Source organism: Hyperolius riggenbachi, chromosome 9 (genome assembly GCF_040937935.1).
Source record: "Hyperolius riggenbachi isolate aHypRig1 chromosome 9, aHypRig1.pri, whole genome shotgun sequence".
NCBI classification, from domain to species: Eukaryota; Metazoa; Chordata; class Amphibia; order Anura; family Hyperoliidae; genus Hyperolius; species Hyperolius riggenbachi.
The window spans coordinates 188,209,350-188,226,067 of record NC_090654.1 but is presented as its reverse complement, the minus strand read 5'-3'; the positions used below and the strand labels follow the sequence as shown (position 1 = coordinate 188,226,067).

At 47.9% G+C, this 16,718-nt stretch overlaps 1 protein-coding gene across 4 annotated transcripts in view; it reads left to right on the top strand.

Annotated features, from left to right (window-relative positions):
• ADAMTS9 (ADAM metallopeptidase with thrombospondin type 1 motif 9) overlaps positions 1–16,718 on the top strand; it is a 421,594-nt gene that overhangs the window by 132,365 nt on the left and 272,511 nt on the right. For all 4 annotated transcript variants that reach the window (XM_068253803.1, XM_068253802.1, XM_068253804.1 and 1 more), the window contains one exon: positions 3,485–3,630. In XM_068253803.1, the coding sequence (XP_068109904.1) occupies positions 3,485–3,630 (146 nt within the window). The remainder of the gene's footprint in view (positions 1–3,484; positions 3,631–16,718) is intronic.

Genomic DNA, 16,718 nt, shown 5'->3' with positions numbered 1-16,718 from the left:
AAAATGTTGGGGTCAGCAGAAGGTGCACCTATTGCACCTGTAGAATCAGGTTCCTCCGCTGTAGGCCTCACCTTCACCTCCGACATTCTGCCAAACAGCTCCAGCACGTCTGTCACTGCTGTTCCACTCCAGACATGCTTGGCCCATGTGTCCCCATCCGAAATGGCCGCTTGGATACGCATAGGAAATAGGGTAGAACGTCGGGTTTTTGTAGGCAGTGTGTTCTGTGCCTTCCGTTTCCCATTGGTTTCTGTGTTCCGGATGGTACTGTCAGGCTCAGGTCCGGCTCTGGTCCGGGTGCGTGGGCCGGGGATCTGGACCCAAAAGATAGCGCATGTTGGAAAAGAGTCCGGATCCGATCCGGCTCCGGTACGTACGGAACGGACGCGTGTGAACGTCCGCATAGACTTTACATTGCTATGCGGAACGTACGTTCCGTTTGTACAGTATGCGGTCCGGATCAGATCCGGAAAATCTGGATAGCGAACGCTAATGTGAACCGGGCCTTACTTACTTACTTACTTAGCATTTACTGCAAGAAAGTTGTCCTGCTTTCAGAACAAAAGACATTATTATTATTATTGTTACAGGTTACGGACCTGATATACAGTACAACAGTGCCAAGAAACACAGCCCTTGTACACCTTACAAATATTATCGAGCTTTATACAAAAAAAGCTCAGAAAAATATATAAAACTATACTGTAGGGTATCCACATGGTCATTAGTACAAGTAGAGTGCAAGTATACAATACACCGCAAAACCCCTATCCTCCCCAATTATTTACCACTCCCCATCCTATCCAACCTTTTCCCTCCTCCCAGTAGAACTTCAATAAAGCTGTCTAAGCACTCCAAGTGGAAGCCATATACCAAAAGAAAGACTATAGAAAAAAAGTAGAGAAGATAAAGTTATAGTACAAATAGTAGTAGTGAGCCTTATCAAGTCAGAATCGTTTTCTCTTCATCAAACTTTTTGTAGATAGACCACAGTATCCAAGACTTTGATTGGTCACATGACCTTTTGTATTACTCCTGCAATAAAGACTTGTATATTATTAAATCTAGGAATAGTTAACCTAGAAGATGTATTAGGTGTATTAGGAACTTCTGCATCAAGGCAGTCATCCTGTATATAGACCAGAAAGCGGTGAGTCAGGAGCAGGAGTGCCAGATATAGGCATGATGCCATTTTCTGTCAGAACCAAAGCTCTTCTGCAGCAGAATCTGCTAGTGTGGATTTTTGCAACTGAGCAGCGGACCCTTTCAGTTGAGCATCGGGAGATCACTGTTTCTGTGCCATGCACTCAATGGACTAACTGCATTCACTACTGCATTGGCATTTCTAAAGGTATTGCTCTGCAGTGTTAGTGGGCTCGTATGCAGATGACAGGCCAGCTTTAGGTACCATACACATTACAGGCTGTAATCATTTCTACCAACATACTGTAGATCAATGTCTGTAAGGCATGTAAAGTCACATGTCTATGGCCATAGGTAATAGCTATAGTTGTCAGCCTCTTCTTCTGAAGGTTGTTTTCTGAATATAGTGCCACATAAAGACACAGCACTTTTACTAGCTAAAATAAACATTTGTGGTCGTTTCTGCTGACAGGCAGTGAAAGTACAAGTAGGTTTAGCTTGGGCAAGCAGCGGGAGGTTTCCTATGGAGATGGGATGGGAAAGGAGAGACAGGAGGTTTTTAAAGCAAATCAGCCTAAAAATCCTCTACAATTGATTGGTTGTCACCCATGTCTTCACAGATGCTAAACATGGGGGATACCTGTATACACATCAGCCACACACAAATCAACTGCAACATTGTCAGCTGTCAAAAGTGTAGTCACAGTATTCAATGTAAGCCTATATCAATTCAGGCCTAGTGTTCCAAGGCTTAGACTGCCACTTCTGTAGTTCCCAGGATACCTGTAAACATGAGGGACATTAACCAAGATTACCCTCATATATCTCACCATGATAGTGTCTGCCTAGCTGAAAACTACGGCTCTCCTGTTTCCAAACTGCAAATGTTTATAGCAAACACGAAGCGAAAAAAAACCTTATTCTATGTGTAGTATAGATAACAAATAGAACATATGGTAGCAAAGAAAAGAGTCTCATATTTTTAGTTACGGTATATAGCTTTTTTACAATATTGCATCATTATGTAATATTTGCAGTATAGAAAACACACTCTAGGAGATAAATTTCATCTTCTCTGTAAACTAAATTTTCAGCATTTTACAACTGAAAAAATACCAAAAAGTTGGTGAAGAGATACTAAAAAAAATATTTGGAGCATTTTCCTGCTTGCTGGTGGTTTAAATAGCATTTTAGGACAGCGTATGAAAATATCACCTAGGTGAAAAAGTAAATTGCATATGGGCCTTTGTCATTTAATCTATGAAACAAAGTAGAAATAATGACCCTTTGAACTTTCCTGCAGTAAAACCTTATCTCAAGCTGTCTCTCACTGTTTCTCTGCTGATTCAATGCTTCAGAAAACAGGACTGTGTGTGACCCAGTGGGTGGAAGGGCTCAGAGAAGCTCTTTTGCATAGATAACTGAACTTTTTTTTTAACTCTTCCTGTAGTGGAGAACAACATGAGACTTTATTCTTTGCTACTAATGCTCTATTTCTTAGCTACAGTATATTACATATACAATTCATTATATCATAAGTTTATTTTCACTTCAGGCTTGCTTTAATAACATTAATTTGCTAAATGGACTGCGTAGAAATGATGTTATATTGTTTTGTTTTGTTTTTGTTTTTTAAAAATGTGACTACAGTAAAGGCCAACACAGTATAGCACCGAAATATCCAGTTATAGTATCAGATGTGACTTTTGTGCTACTTCAATGAATTTTGACACTCTTGCAAGTAATGCAGTTCAACAAATATGGTAATGCAATGCAACCAAACCATCTCCCACTGTTCCCAATACACTTACTTCTTTCACATTGTCAAGCCAGGTTTCAGAGATTACGGTATCTAGCGTTTTTCATTTTTTATACTTTTTATAATATTTTTTTTACTCCTGAGATTTTGAAATATTACAGTTCAAGTTCTGAATTTTGTGCGAAAACACAGCTTTGTGATTGGCAGGATTTGTGTGTGAAAAAATCTTGCTTTACTGCTGTAGTAAAAATAGGTTCATAGTAACAAATTATTCAGGTCAAAGAGCATTCCATTTTCAGCCTTCCCTGTGGGGCATAAATTGAAAGTTTCCAAATCTACATCTACGGGAACATTATTATAAACTTATTTGCAGTGTCTTTGTGGATATAGAGAAAGGTTTTAATGTGCCATTCACATCAGCCGTGGGTAAACACAAATAAATCACTGATTCTCTCAGCAGCGGGTTTGTGGAAACTTGTAAATAAAACATGATTTCTTCACACTTGAATACTTCTGTTGCTTATGCCTTGCAGGCAGCTCTGTGTATTACATCTGTATTACCTTTGATTATCCTCACCACAGCATTGCCGCTATGGAGGGTGCATCCCAAATGAGCAGGATTCCTCCATTGTGGACGGCTCCTGGGGGTCCTGGAGCCCATTCGGCGCTTGTTCCAGATCTTGCAGTGGAGGAATTAAGACCGCCATCAGGGAGTGCAACAAACCAGAGTAAGATTACATTATATTATTATGTGTGTATTATTTATTTATATGGCATCTTTCGCAGCAATTTACAGAATCTATAGTTGTTTCCTAACTGTTTGCCAGAGGAGCTCACAGTCCATTGTCCCTACCACAGCCATAGTCTGATATCCCTACCACTTGCCTGTTCTTCTTTTGTATACTTCCTTACAAATTACCCTGCTCTGCTCTCCTTGGAGAATCGGATGTTTCTCGCATATGTCTTAGAACCAAGCCTTTTATGCACCAGATTTTGAAGTTAATATTTCAAAATATAAAAAAAACTATTCCTACAACCTGCCCTAACAGTGACCTGGTCACATGCCCTTTCCCTTAACCTTGTAAAAAAAAAAAACGTGACCCCCTGAATAACCCTAAATTTATGCTTAACCCCGACCTTTACCTCTGCCTAACCATAACATTAACATTAAGGCCTCATTCACACCTAACATCGCAAACGATTTTGCGTTTTTGTGTGCTTTTTTCCCCCTCCTGGGGCTCCACTGCGCGCAGCGTTTCTGGTAAAAATGCTTTTCTAAGCGCTTTTCTCAAACGGTTTTGTAATTCTCTCCCTGACGCAAGTCAGGAAGTGAACTCTTTGACCTGGAAAAGAATAAATACAATTAATTCTTCATATACCTTCTATTATAGGAAAAACGCCCCAAAAGTGGTCCAGGCACTGCTTTGCTGAACGCACAGCGCACAAACCGCGCTGATGTGAACCTTCTCATAAAGATTCATTGAACAAGCGTTTTGTGGACGATTTCAAAAATCGCCTGCGCTTTAAAAAAGGACAACAAGGCCCCTAGTGTGAACAAGCCCTGAAAGTAGGGAGAAAAAGACAACCCCTAGACTCCTGTTAAAAAAAAATTAATACCACCATGCTTGAATTAGAATGTTTATTCTAAACCTGATGCAAGGTAACTAAAAACTATTCAAAACATGATTGGGAGGGGCCCATAGTGCAGTTTTGGATACCTGAAACACTTTCCGTTGCGTTAGGCAGGCTTCACTCTTATCTTTGTAAAAAAACTAAATGTGCTTTCACATATGTTTTTCATTTTAAAATACGTGTTTGTATGCAACATTTTTGCATGCTTTTTTTCACTGTAGCTAATGAAAGTTAATGAGAATTTGCTTGCAATGTGAGCTTTTATGATGCAAGATTTAAGTTATTTTCCCCACATTTTGAATGCCATTTGGCAAGTTTTAGCAAAAGTACAATTCTCCATTTACTTTCATTACGTGTTTTTCGCAAGTGTGTACCCTGCCTTAAAGTGGACCAGAACTTTTGCACAGGGCCGGTTCAAGTAACAATTGGGCCCTGGGGCAAAATTAGCCTGGGGCCCCCCAACAGACACCCCCTCAACCAAAAAGCGTCATTAGAGGCCCTTTGTTGCAGCCAAATTTCCCTCCTGAGCCCCTGAGCTGGCTGCTGACCCTCCCCCAATAACCCCCCAACTTAACAGACTCTGCAGAGTACCTGAGGAGCAACAGCTATGATGGGGGAGGGACACCTTGGGGGCCCCTACAGCCTCTGGGGCCCTGGGGCAATTGCCCATTTTTTCCTATGGTAGCTCCGGCCCTGCTTGTGGTGATATATTGGGGTGCTGATGCTGTTAAGGATAATACAGTAATATATTTTCATTTTCCCATTTTTATATCTGCTGTGGTATGTCAAAGGTGTAGAGATGCAGGCTAGATTCATGGACTGTTCATGTATTTGTGTGGGTGGGTCACTAGACCTACATTTGCATCTAAAGAGGTCTTCAGTGAATATGACCAGTCACCTTCAATAGGCAAGGAAGCAGCTCATTAAGCCACTAGCAGTCACTTTTGATCTATTGTCCCAGGTGTGATTGTCTGCGTCTGTCTACAGGATTACAGGCAAACTGCTACCTGTAACCAAAATTCAATCTTTTCATGGATGTGCTAAAATACACTTTAACCAAGGAAATAATGTGGAGGAAGCTTTTTGATGTCTGCAGAGTTCAATGGGTGAGATTGTGTCCTGCCAAACTTCAAGAAGCTAAAACAGGAACCCCCTTTGAAGTTTGCATATCACAAGAAAGATTATGACAAGCGTTCGGTGATGTCACAAACGGGGAAACTGCATTAGTTCCTGGGGGCTGGACGTTAAATGCCCCAGGGGACTCTTCGGACTATTTAAGCTGGCCCAGGACAGCCACCGGTATCTTCTCTCGGAGATAGCGAATAGCTAGGGAGGATCGCGACTCCTGGTCGAAACGACGTCCTCCCGTCAAACAACGTTCTAACCTAAGCTGGTAACGTTCTTTTTTCCCCCGTTTATTTTTACGCAAATATCAGAATCAGAATCAGAATCAGAATCATATTTATTCGCCAAGTGCAGCGGTTGCCACACTCGGAATTGTTTGTGGTACACATCGGTATAGAGCATAGTGCAAGAACAACATTAAAACATAGTGGTGCAATACACAAAGCAGAAAACATTGAAGACAGATATAGGCATTGAAAACATGTAGTGCAAGTACGCTATGCAGTGAAGACAGATAGGATAGGTGCGTAGCCGCTAGTCCTGCTGATGAGTTAGTAAGGCCTAGGTGCAAAAGAACATGGAATGAAGAACCGCACCAGGCCTGGGTGACAGTCCTGCTATTTAGCTTTGCTGTATGCAGTGCACGAGTTCAGAAGGCGCACTGCTTGGGGGAAAAAGGAGTTCCTGTGTCTAGAGGTCTTGGTGGAAATAGCTCTGTAACGGTGGTCAGAGCGCATGCGGTTGAAGAAGCGACCGCCTGGGTGGAGGGGATCTTGCGTGATCCTATTTGCCCTTGTCCTCAGCCTGGATGCATGGAGGAGGTCCAGTGGTGGCAGGGGTGTACCGATTATTCTTTCTGCAGCATTTATTACTCTTTGTAGTTTGTACTTGTCGCTTGAGGTGGCGCCGCCATGCCAGACGATGATGGAGGAGCATAGGATTGACTCTATGGTGGCAGTGTAGAAGCTTGACATCAACTCCTGTGGCATGCCAAACTTCCTTAGTTGTCTTAGGAAGAACAGCCGTTGCTGTGCCTTCTTTTGGCATTTAGTGGTGTTTTCCCTCCATCTCAAGTCTTTGGTGATGGTAGTGCCCAGGAACCGAACACTTGATACTCTGGTGACCTCCGTGCCTTCGATGAAGACCGGGTTAAGTGGGGGAGGGCGCTTCCTGAAGTCCACAACCAGCTCGACAGTCTTCGCAGCGTTTAGGACGAGCATGTTATCCTTACACCAACCGCAGATACGCTCGATCTCGCTCTGGTAGGAGCGCTCATCCTCTCCACTGATGAGGCCAAGTATGGTGGTGTCGTCTGCAAATTTAATGACCTTAACACAGTCGGCAGTTGAGGTACATCTGTTCGTATACAGGGAAAAAAGGATCGGGGACAGTACACAGCCTTGGGGGGCGCCAGTGTTCGTGGTCCTCACTCGGGAGAGGCAACTGCCCAGTTTGACTTGTTGCGTCCTGTTCGTGAGGAAGTCTTTGATCCAAGTGCAGAGAGTTTGATCAAGCCCGAGTTGCACTAAGTTGTTATGCAGGATGTTCGGGCTGATTGTATTAAAGGCAGAGCTGAAGTCTAGGAAGAGGATCCTCGCGTAGGTGTTAGGTCTGTCCAGATGTTCCATGATGAACTCCAGACTGATGTTAATGGCATCCTCTATGGACCTGTTTGCTCTGTATGCAAATTGTAGAGGATCTAGGAGAGCATCGGTGGAGGCTTTCAGATGACTGAGGACCAGTTTTTCGAAGATCTTCATGACAGTTGGGGTAAGGGCAACAGGTCTGTAGTTGTTGAGGTCCGTGACTCCTGTTTTTTTGGGGACTGGTATGATGGTGGACCTTTTGAGGCAGGAGGGGACTATGCCACTCGTCAGGGATTTCTGAAATATGGCAGACAGTACAGGGGCTAGCTGGCTGGCGCATGTTCTCAGGCACATGGATGACACGCCATCTGGGCCAGAGGCTTTCCTGGGATTCAATTTCCGGAGGTGCCTGAGGACGTCAGACGCCTGGATTTCTAACGGAGCTGGGAGGGCCCTGTCTGTGCTGAGGGAAGTGGATGTGGGGGGTGCCCTGGGGGTGGCCCCGTGGTCTGCTGTGTGGGTGGATTGGTTTTCAAACCTGCAGTAGAACTCGTTAAGTTTTTCAGCTAGTGCAAGGCTCGGAGGAGCATGATGAGGGGAGGGTTTGAAGTTTGTGGCTGCCCTAAGGCCTTCCCAGACCTCCCGTGTGTTGTTGGATCGAAGGCTGAGGCCCAGCTTTCTGGAGTAGTCCTTCTTTGCAGCACTAAGTTCGCGCTTAAGGGTGTACCTAGCTGCCTTAAACTCCTCCGGTGTGCCGGACTTGTGCGCTACTTCCTTGATTTTCCGGAGCCGGCGTAGCTTGCCGTTAAACCAAGGCTTGTTGTTAGGATAGACCCTGAATGTCTTTGTGGGGATGCACAATTCCTCGCAGAAGCTGATGTAGGAGATGGTGTTCTCTGTCCATTCCTCCAGGCAGGGTGCCTCAAGAGCCTCCCATTCAGTGCAGTCGAAGCAGGCCTGTAGCTGCAGCTTGGCTTCCTCCGTCCACTTACTTACGGTCTTGAGGACTGGCTTGGATGACTCGAGGTGTCTCCTGTAGGTGGGTATAAGGTGGATTAGGCAGTGGTCAGAGTTGCCTAGGGGTGCCCGACGGGTGGGTTTGTATGCGTCTTTGAGGACTGTGTAGCAATGGTCCAGGGTGTTTTGATCCCTGGTGGGGCAGGTAATGTGCTGTTTATAGCGAGGCATCTCCGTGCGGAGGTTGGCGCTGTTGAAGTCCCCGCAGATGATGAAGAGGGAGTCAGGGAGGGATGTCTCCCACCGTGAGATGGTGTCGCTGAGCATACGCAGCGCGATCTTGGAGTTGGCGCTAGGGGGGATGTATACTCCCACAAGAACGTAGGAGGAGAACTCCCTTGGAGAGTACTGAGGTCTGCAATTGATTACTAGTAGCTCAATGTCTGGAGAACAGCAATTGTCTATGGTGGATGTGTTTGAGCACCAAGAGGCCTTAATATAGAAGCAGATGCCACCGCCTCTCTGTTTACCGGAGAGTGCACTGTCCCGGTCTGCTCGGAAGAGGTTGAAACCTGGTAGTTGAAGGGGGCTGTCTGGGATGGTGTCGTTCAGCCATGTTTCGGTGAAACAAAGGACTGGGGTGTTTGCGCCCATTGATCGATTGCTGCCAAGTAGCACGAGCAGTTCGTCAAGCTTGTTCGGGAGGGAGCAGACATTAGCAAGGAGAATGGCTGGGATGGGTGACCGCAGGCCTTTCTTTTTAAGCCTCACTTGTACTCCTGCCCTATTTCCCCTGGGGCGGTAATACCTACTAGCCCACCTGTCCCTTCTGGTGAGTAGCTTGATGTGATCCCAGATTGTGTTCCACAGGTATGCATAGGTCGCTGTGCTGCAGGTCTCCCATTGTAGTAGTTCCGCTCTGGTGTACGTGGTGGGGCGTGTGGCACTTGGGGGGTGCGACTGCTTCTGAGCCATGGAGCTGCAGTTGCAGCAGGCGAGGTGTGGGGGTGCAGTTCGCGGTGGGACCCCCTTTGGGGCAGTGTGCTAGTAATTGCTGTTTAGAGAGTTTAGCCTGTCCAATTCACCCACCTCTGTGTATAATCTCAAGCGTGAGCTGGCTGCCCAAGCAGAGCAGTCAATTTGTAAAAACAGGATGCCAACATAATGCAGTTTATCTTTTTGAGCAGAAAGGAGGTTCGCTTTGGCGGTCTGCTCACCAGATCTGATGTGTGCCCGCTGCCCAGCATGTAAGATAATGGCAGCAGATGCGGTAGGCAAAGCAGATCCTGCAGCGGGCAGGAGCAATGAGGGGTACCCAGTGGGTGGGAGGGCAGCAGCAGGACCAGGGGCAGATCGTAGAGTGGGGATGGCCGCCCTGGAGGGAAGGAGGGCACAGAGTGTGGAGCCCAGTAAGCGGGTACAGCAAGCAGGGTTGAGAGGTGGCAGTTAGTGTTGCTTACCGGAGCCGCTTACAGAGGTGAGGCCGAGGCAGGGCAGCGTCAGGATCCCAGGGCAGAGCAGGAACGGCGCTGGCTAGATCCAGAAGGCAGGGCAGATGCGGGGCCGGAGCAGCGCTGCGGGATGGGAGACAGCTCAGAGCGGTGGAGAGGCTGGGTCGGGCAGCATGCAGGTGTAGGCAGCTTTGGAGGTGATCCGCCCGGTTTCGGAAGTGGCAGAACTCTCTGAGGTGGAGAGCCAGGGCCATGTGGGTGGCCTAGTTGCGGTCTGCTTTTGCTGGGTCCGGAGGCGGTGAAGTCGGGCATCCGAGGTGGAGAGCCTGGATTCAGAAGGGCGGCGGCGGAGTTGCGGTCTGCCCCTGCTGGGTCTGGATGCGGCGAAGTTGGCAGGGCATCGGAGGCGGAGATCCACGTGGGCGGCCTGGACTCAGAAGAGTGGCGGCGGAGCTGCGGTCCGCTTCTGCTGGGTCTGGTTGCGGCGAAGTCGGCAGGGCATCGGAGATGGAGAGCCACGTGGGCGGCCTAGATCCAGAAGAGCGGCGGGAGCAACAGGAGCCGCGGCGATGGCCGAGCAGGGCCCCGGGTGTGCTGGGCAGGAGGACTACTCTTCACCCTCTGCGGCGGCCGGTGGCCCCGAGGCCCGTGGGTGGCCCCCGGTATCACAGCGGTGAGTTAGATGGATAGGGGCGCTGTGAGCAGGGAGAGCAGCACGCTAGTGGCTGAGAGCTAAAGCAGCTAAAGCTAGCACTAAATGTCTAAAAACAGTTAAAATTACAACTAAAACTAGAGCTAAAACTACAACTAAAGAAAAATTAGAGGAGCCGATGTGACCGGGGCTGCCTCGTGGGCGCCATCTTGGAGGAAGAAGTGTGTTATCCGTGTGTGTTATCTTTGTAACTTTTATCTTGTAACTATTTTTACTTTGTTTTTTTGTGATCTTTTTGTATATATTAAGTTCTGCATTGTTCTATGTTTTTCTAGAATATTAAATTATTATTTAATAAGTTTGACTTCTGCCGTACTAAACTAACACTCATAGCCTAGAAGAGACTGAAGTGTAACCGTGTATAAGTTCATGCCTAATTGTACGCTTGAGCAACACTACCGTATGAAATTGTAATTGCATTGTGTGTGGGGGCGTTTGTCATACGTTGGCCTAAGCGCGCAGCTGACCCAACGTACGAACAACGCCAGTGCGAGTAGCGACAGCAGAGTGGCTAACAGTATCGTTCGGAACGACTGTTAGTGGGTCTTTGCTTCACGACAGTATAAGATTGCAACTGTGTGTGTGTGTGGGTGCGTGGCGTTCCCGTATTTGGCCTAAGCGCAAAGCTGACCCAAATACGAAAACGCGGCGTGCGCGCTGAGGACTCGACAGCAGAGTGGAAGTGTCTAGCGAACCGCTAGTGGTGGAAGTGAGAGGTGTTCTGAGGGGTCCCAGCCTTGTTTTAGCTTGACTAAGGCTGCTTCCCCTCTCAGTCTGGTCAAACCCGCAGTCGGGAACCGTATACGCAGGCGTGCCGCGGGCCGGTTCCTGACATAATTGGCTGGCAGTGGTGGCATCGTTTAGTACATTAGTACGCAGTTGAGCTCGCTATTCTGAGTACTAAAGGCTGGAAGCTTGCTAGAAGCAACTAGCCTACAGAAGTCTACTCAGTGCAGAATCTATATACGTTTTTTTTTTTTGTTCAAAGATACACACTTGGTGTTTGCTTTCCCCTCCCCCCTTTTTCTTTTTATTTTTTGCAACACGATGGCTCAGAAAGCATCCAGCTATGCAAGGCAAAACAAAGAGATACTACTCAACCTGTGTGAGCACAAAGGCATCGAGACGGTGAGCGGCCAGACTAAGGAGCAGTTAGTTCGTGCGCTCGAGGAGCATGATGAGGCAGAACGAGCCCGTGCTTCAACGTCAGCGGATGCAGCTCACGACACGCCAGAGGAGGAATCGCTCCCGCCACAGGATGCGAGTGGAGACGATGTCCTGGATGATCCACCGACCACGGAGATGACATCTCTGGAAGCCGACCTACAGCTACTAGGTTCGGCTGAGCCCGAACTGCGCCTAAAGCTGATTCTGGAACATCGGCAAGTAGAAAGGGAAATACGACAAGCCCAGAGGGAACAAGCTACCCAGCGACTCCAGGCCGAGAGGGAAAGACACCAGGCCGAGAGGGAACAAGCTGCCCAGCGACTCCAGGCCGAGAGGGAAAGTGCTGAACGGCAACACCAGCTGGAGCTAGCTAAACTTCAGCAGCAGAACCGGTCTGCTGGACCCGCAGAACGCGAAGGTGAGCGAGTCCACAGAATCCCCCTTGATAAGTTCCCCGCTATGGACAAGGACTCTGACATAGACACTTTCCTACAGGGGTTTGAAAGGACTTGTCGGCAGTATGGGGTGCCCCGTGAGCAGTGGGCACGATACCTCACACCAGGGCTGAGAGGCAAGGCCCTGGAGGCGTTTGTGAGTCTCCCCCAGGAAGAAGAAACAGACTTTGAGGCAATTAAGAAAGCCATCATTGCGCGATACCACCTCACGCCAGAGGTGTATCGCAAACATTTCAGGACAGTGCAGCGAGGTCCTAATGACAGCTACCTGGATCATGCTTGCACCCTGCGCACTGCCTTCCAGCAGTGGCTAAAAGGACTGTCAGTTAAAACCTTGGATGCCCTGCAGGAGCTGATGATAAAAGACCAGTTCCTACACACCTGTCCTGTTGAGGTCCGGCTGTTTGTGCTGGATCGAGAACCAAAGACAGTGGATGAGGCTGCGGAAATGGCCAATGCCTACACCGCCCATAGAGCACCTGAGTCCCGGAGGACTACTACGCCCAGCTGGAGAGGAGAACAGATTGCTAAACCTGTTTCACCCAGCACCCAGAGGAGGCAAGCACCGCTGTCTCCTGGATTCAAGCAACCTGACACTCGGAAATGCTTTGTATGTGACAGGGTGGGTCATATCAGCACGACTTGCCCAGAGAGGAAGAGGGAGGCCCCAAAATCCAGTGAGGCCTCAAACCCCAGTGAAGTCCCAACGGCTTTGTGTGCTACCAGGAATGCTACTGGCTATGCAGAGAATCTGCAGCTTGTCACGGTTGGGGGTACAATTGCCACTGGGCTGAGGGACACTGGAGCAGAAGTGACTCTCATACATCCCCAGCTCGTGAACCCGGAGCAGTACATACCTGGGAAAATGATTGCTGTCTGAGGAATTGGGGGTGTCACCCCAGCCATACCCACCGCCTTGGTCCACCTGAATTGGGGGGCCGGCAGGGGATTGAAAGAAGTTGGGGTAACCGACAAAATCCCCACCAACGTTTTGCTGGGTACTGACCTGGGACGGTTAGTGGCCCGGTATGAGCCTACTCCAAACCCTGTGGGGCCTGCATCCCCAGCAGATGTTCAGGACTCTTGCAAGGTACTGTTTGATAATGCTGTGCAAGTGGGGAGTGCTGGTGAGGCCCCAGGGGCTATGGACTGTATACTAGGAGCCAGCCCTAGTGATTCTCCAGTGCCTAGGCCTGGAGTGGGGCCTGTTGATCCGGAGAATGCCGAAACAGATGATGTCCTTTATGACGCACGGACTATCGAGGCGATCGATGCAGGAACTGTTGATGATACTTGTGAAGTGCTGAGTAGCAATGTGTGTAATGATACAGATAATGTGGATGTTTTATGTGATGTTATAAATGTCAATATGTATAAGACGGACAATGTTGATATCATATGTGTTGTGCTACATAATGATGCTTGTCCTGTGGACACTCCGTCGGCTGCAGGAATAACCAGCAATGGTCGCTGGGCTGCAGCAGATGGACTGTCCACTGAAAAGGCAGACGGCACCAGGCCGGGTCTTCCCCCTTCCGATGTTTTTAAGACCAAAGGTGAGGTGGTTTGTGATACGTGTAATGTGGACGCTCCCTCCGCTGCAGTGGTAACCCGCAGCGCTAGCGGGTCTACAGCACAGGGACTGTCCACCGAAGTGGCAAATGTTGCTGGGTCAGCCACATCCAATCCGGAACCTGGCCTGGAGGGCCCAGGAGCCTCTCCGTCTGCAGCCTTCCTGGAATGTGTGACAGGCAGCACTGAGCTCTCTGGGGCTGTTCGATTTGACAGCAGCCTGGACAGGGGACTAGCCAGCAGGTCACCAGCTGGGAGGGGCGGGCTGAGAGGGTCCTGGGAAGTTATTCCCTCTGAGCTGTCCGAAATGGAGGAGGCAGACCGGCAGATAACCGTTCCCCAAAGGGACCGAGAGATAGCTCCTGCCACTATAGAGGAAGTGCGTGTAGCGACGGTTGGAACCCTTCCCCAGCTGCAGCACTGTCTCTATGGTCGCCAATTCACGGTTGTCACTGACTCACATTCCCCTGGTTGGTTACGTCAGGTTGCCAAGGGCAACGACACATGGCAGCAACCTGACCTAGCTTTCCATTCGTGTAGCTTGGAGCTAACTGACAGGTGGGGAACCTTCCTGAGGATGCTAAAGGGTTACCCCACCCGGCCAGGCCGTCAATGTAGGCTTTGGCAGGATGATTCGTTAGATTCACCTGCCAGTGCCATCTGGAAGGGGAGCAATCATGGGAATGCGGACGGGCTGTCCCGTCAAGCAGAACCAACAGTGTAGGTGCAGGCAGGATGATCTGGGAAGATCATCTGCCTTGCACCAAGTTAACGGCGGAGGTGTGGTGATATATTGGGGTGCTGATGCTGTTAAGGATAATACAGTAATATATTTTCATTTTCCCATTTTTATATCTGCTGTGGTATGTCAAAGGTGTAGAGATGCAGGCTAGATTCATGGACTGTTCATGTATTTGTGTGGGTGGGTCACTAGACCTACATTTGCATCTAAAGAGGTCTTCAGTGAATATGACCAGTCACCTTCAATAGGCAAGGAAGCAGCTCATTAAGCCACTAGCAGTCACTTTTGATCTACTGTCCCAGGTGTGATTGTCTGCGTCTGTCTACAGGATTACAGGCAAACTGCTACCTGTAACCAAAATTCAATCTTTTCATGGATGTGCTAAAATACACTTTAACCAAGGAAATAATGTGGAGGAAGCTTTTTGATGTCTGCAGAGTTCAATGGGTGAGATTGTGTCCTGCCAAACTTCAAGAAGCTAAAAGAGGAACCCTCTTTGAAGTTTGCATATCACAAGAAAGATTATGACAAGCGTTCGGTGATGTCACAAACGGGGAAACTGCATTAGTTCCTGGGGGCTGGACATTAAATGCCCCAGGGGACACTTCGGACTATTTGAGCTGGCCCAGGACAGCCACCGGTATCTTCTCTCGGAGGTAGCGAATAGCTAGGGAGGATCGCGACTCCTGGTCGAAACGACGTCCTCCCGTCAAACAACGTTCTAACCTAAGCTGGTAACGTTCTTTTTTCCCCCGTTTATTTTTACGCAAATATCCATGTGTGTTATCTTTGTAACTTTTATCTTGTAACTATTTTTACTTTGTTTTTTGTAATCTTTTTGTATATATTAAGTTCTGCATTGTTCTATGTTTTTCTAGAATATTAAATTATTATTTAATAAGTTTGACTTCTGCCGTACTAAACTAACACTCATAGCCTAGAAGAGACTGAAGTGTAACCGTGTATAAGTTCATGCCTAATTGTACGCTTGAGCAACACTACCGTATGAAATTGTAATTGCATTGTGTGTGGGGGCGTTTGTCATACGTTGGCCTAAGCGCGCAGCTGACCCAACGTACGAACAACGCCAGTGCGAGTAGCGACAGCAGAGTGGCTAACAGTATCGTTCGGAACGACTGTTAGTGGGTCTTTGCTTCACGACAGTATAAGATTGCAACTGTGTGTGTGTGTGGGTGCGTGGCGTTCCCGTATTTGGCCTAAGCGCAAAGCTGACCCAAATACGAAAACGCGGAGTGCGCGCTGAGGACTCGACAGCAGAGTGGAAGTGTCTAGCGAACCGCTAGTGGTGGCAGTGAGAGGTGTTCTGAGGGGTCCCAGCCTTGTTTTAGCTTGACTAAGGCTGCTTCCCCTCTCAGTCTGGTCAAACCCGCAGTCGGGAACCGTATACGCAGGCGTGCCACGGGCCGGTTCCTGACACTGCTCTTGCATAGGACAGAAGGAGAACACAGAGAAATGCACCCTGTATGCATTTAGAGAAAAAAGCTGTTAAAATTTCCGCTCATCTGTGACTAATCACAAGTTGTAATTTGATCCCTCAGCAGTGTCAGCTGGCTGCATCGGAAGAGCAGCTAATTGGTAAATGGATGTTAACTCTATGTCTGTTTCCATGAAAGCAGGAAGTAGACACACTGCAGACTTATTGCAGGATTTGTATCAGCTGTAACAAATAAATGTTTTTCTTTAAATGTTATTATACTGTTGCTTATCTTTTAGAGCAGCGAGGAAGTTCTGAGTTCAGGTCCGCTTTAAGGGTGCCCATCAATACCAAATCTATGTAGTAGAAGACTAAACAAAGTGATTAGACTTACTTTGAACAGATAATTTACTGTAGGTAGTCCCTCATATTACATAAAAGTGGTAAGACTGTACCATAGTGGGCACATTTACAGCATAAACTGTACATAATGACATTTTGTATAAAGTTGCTTGCTGAAAAAGTAGCAGTACAGAGGCAGCTTAAAATGTGTTACATTGAATAGATGGGCAGCATATGGAGAGTTCAGGCAGAGGTCAGGTATGTTTTAAGAAGGGGCGTAACAATAGACCCTCCAAGGGATGCAGCCGCAGGGGGCCCTTGAGGGGAGAAGTTTCTCTTTCCTGTGCACTCCTGAGAGACTTACTGCTAAAGGAACGGAGAGAACTAAACTTTCTGCTGTCTACACAATTGTTCTAACAACTGCATCTACTCAGCCACTAATAACGAATCATACAAAGTTTTGTAGACAGTCACCATTCAGTGTGCAGCAGGCTTGTGTGTACAGCGCCCAGCCCCCAGCCTCTCCACCCCCTTCCCAAGTGCTTTATACTGTAGTGATGCTGGAGGAGTCTGCAGAGCCAGTTCTGCACCATCAGAGATGGATAGAGTGAGTATAATAAGCAGAGGCTGGAAGCACACT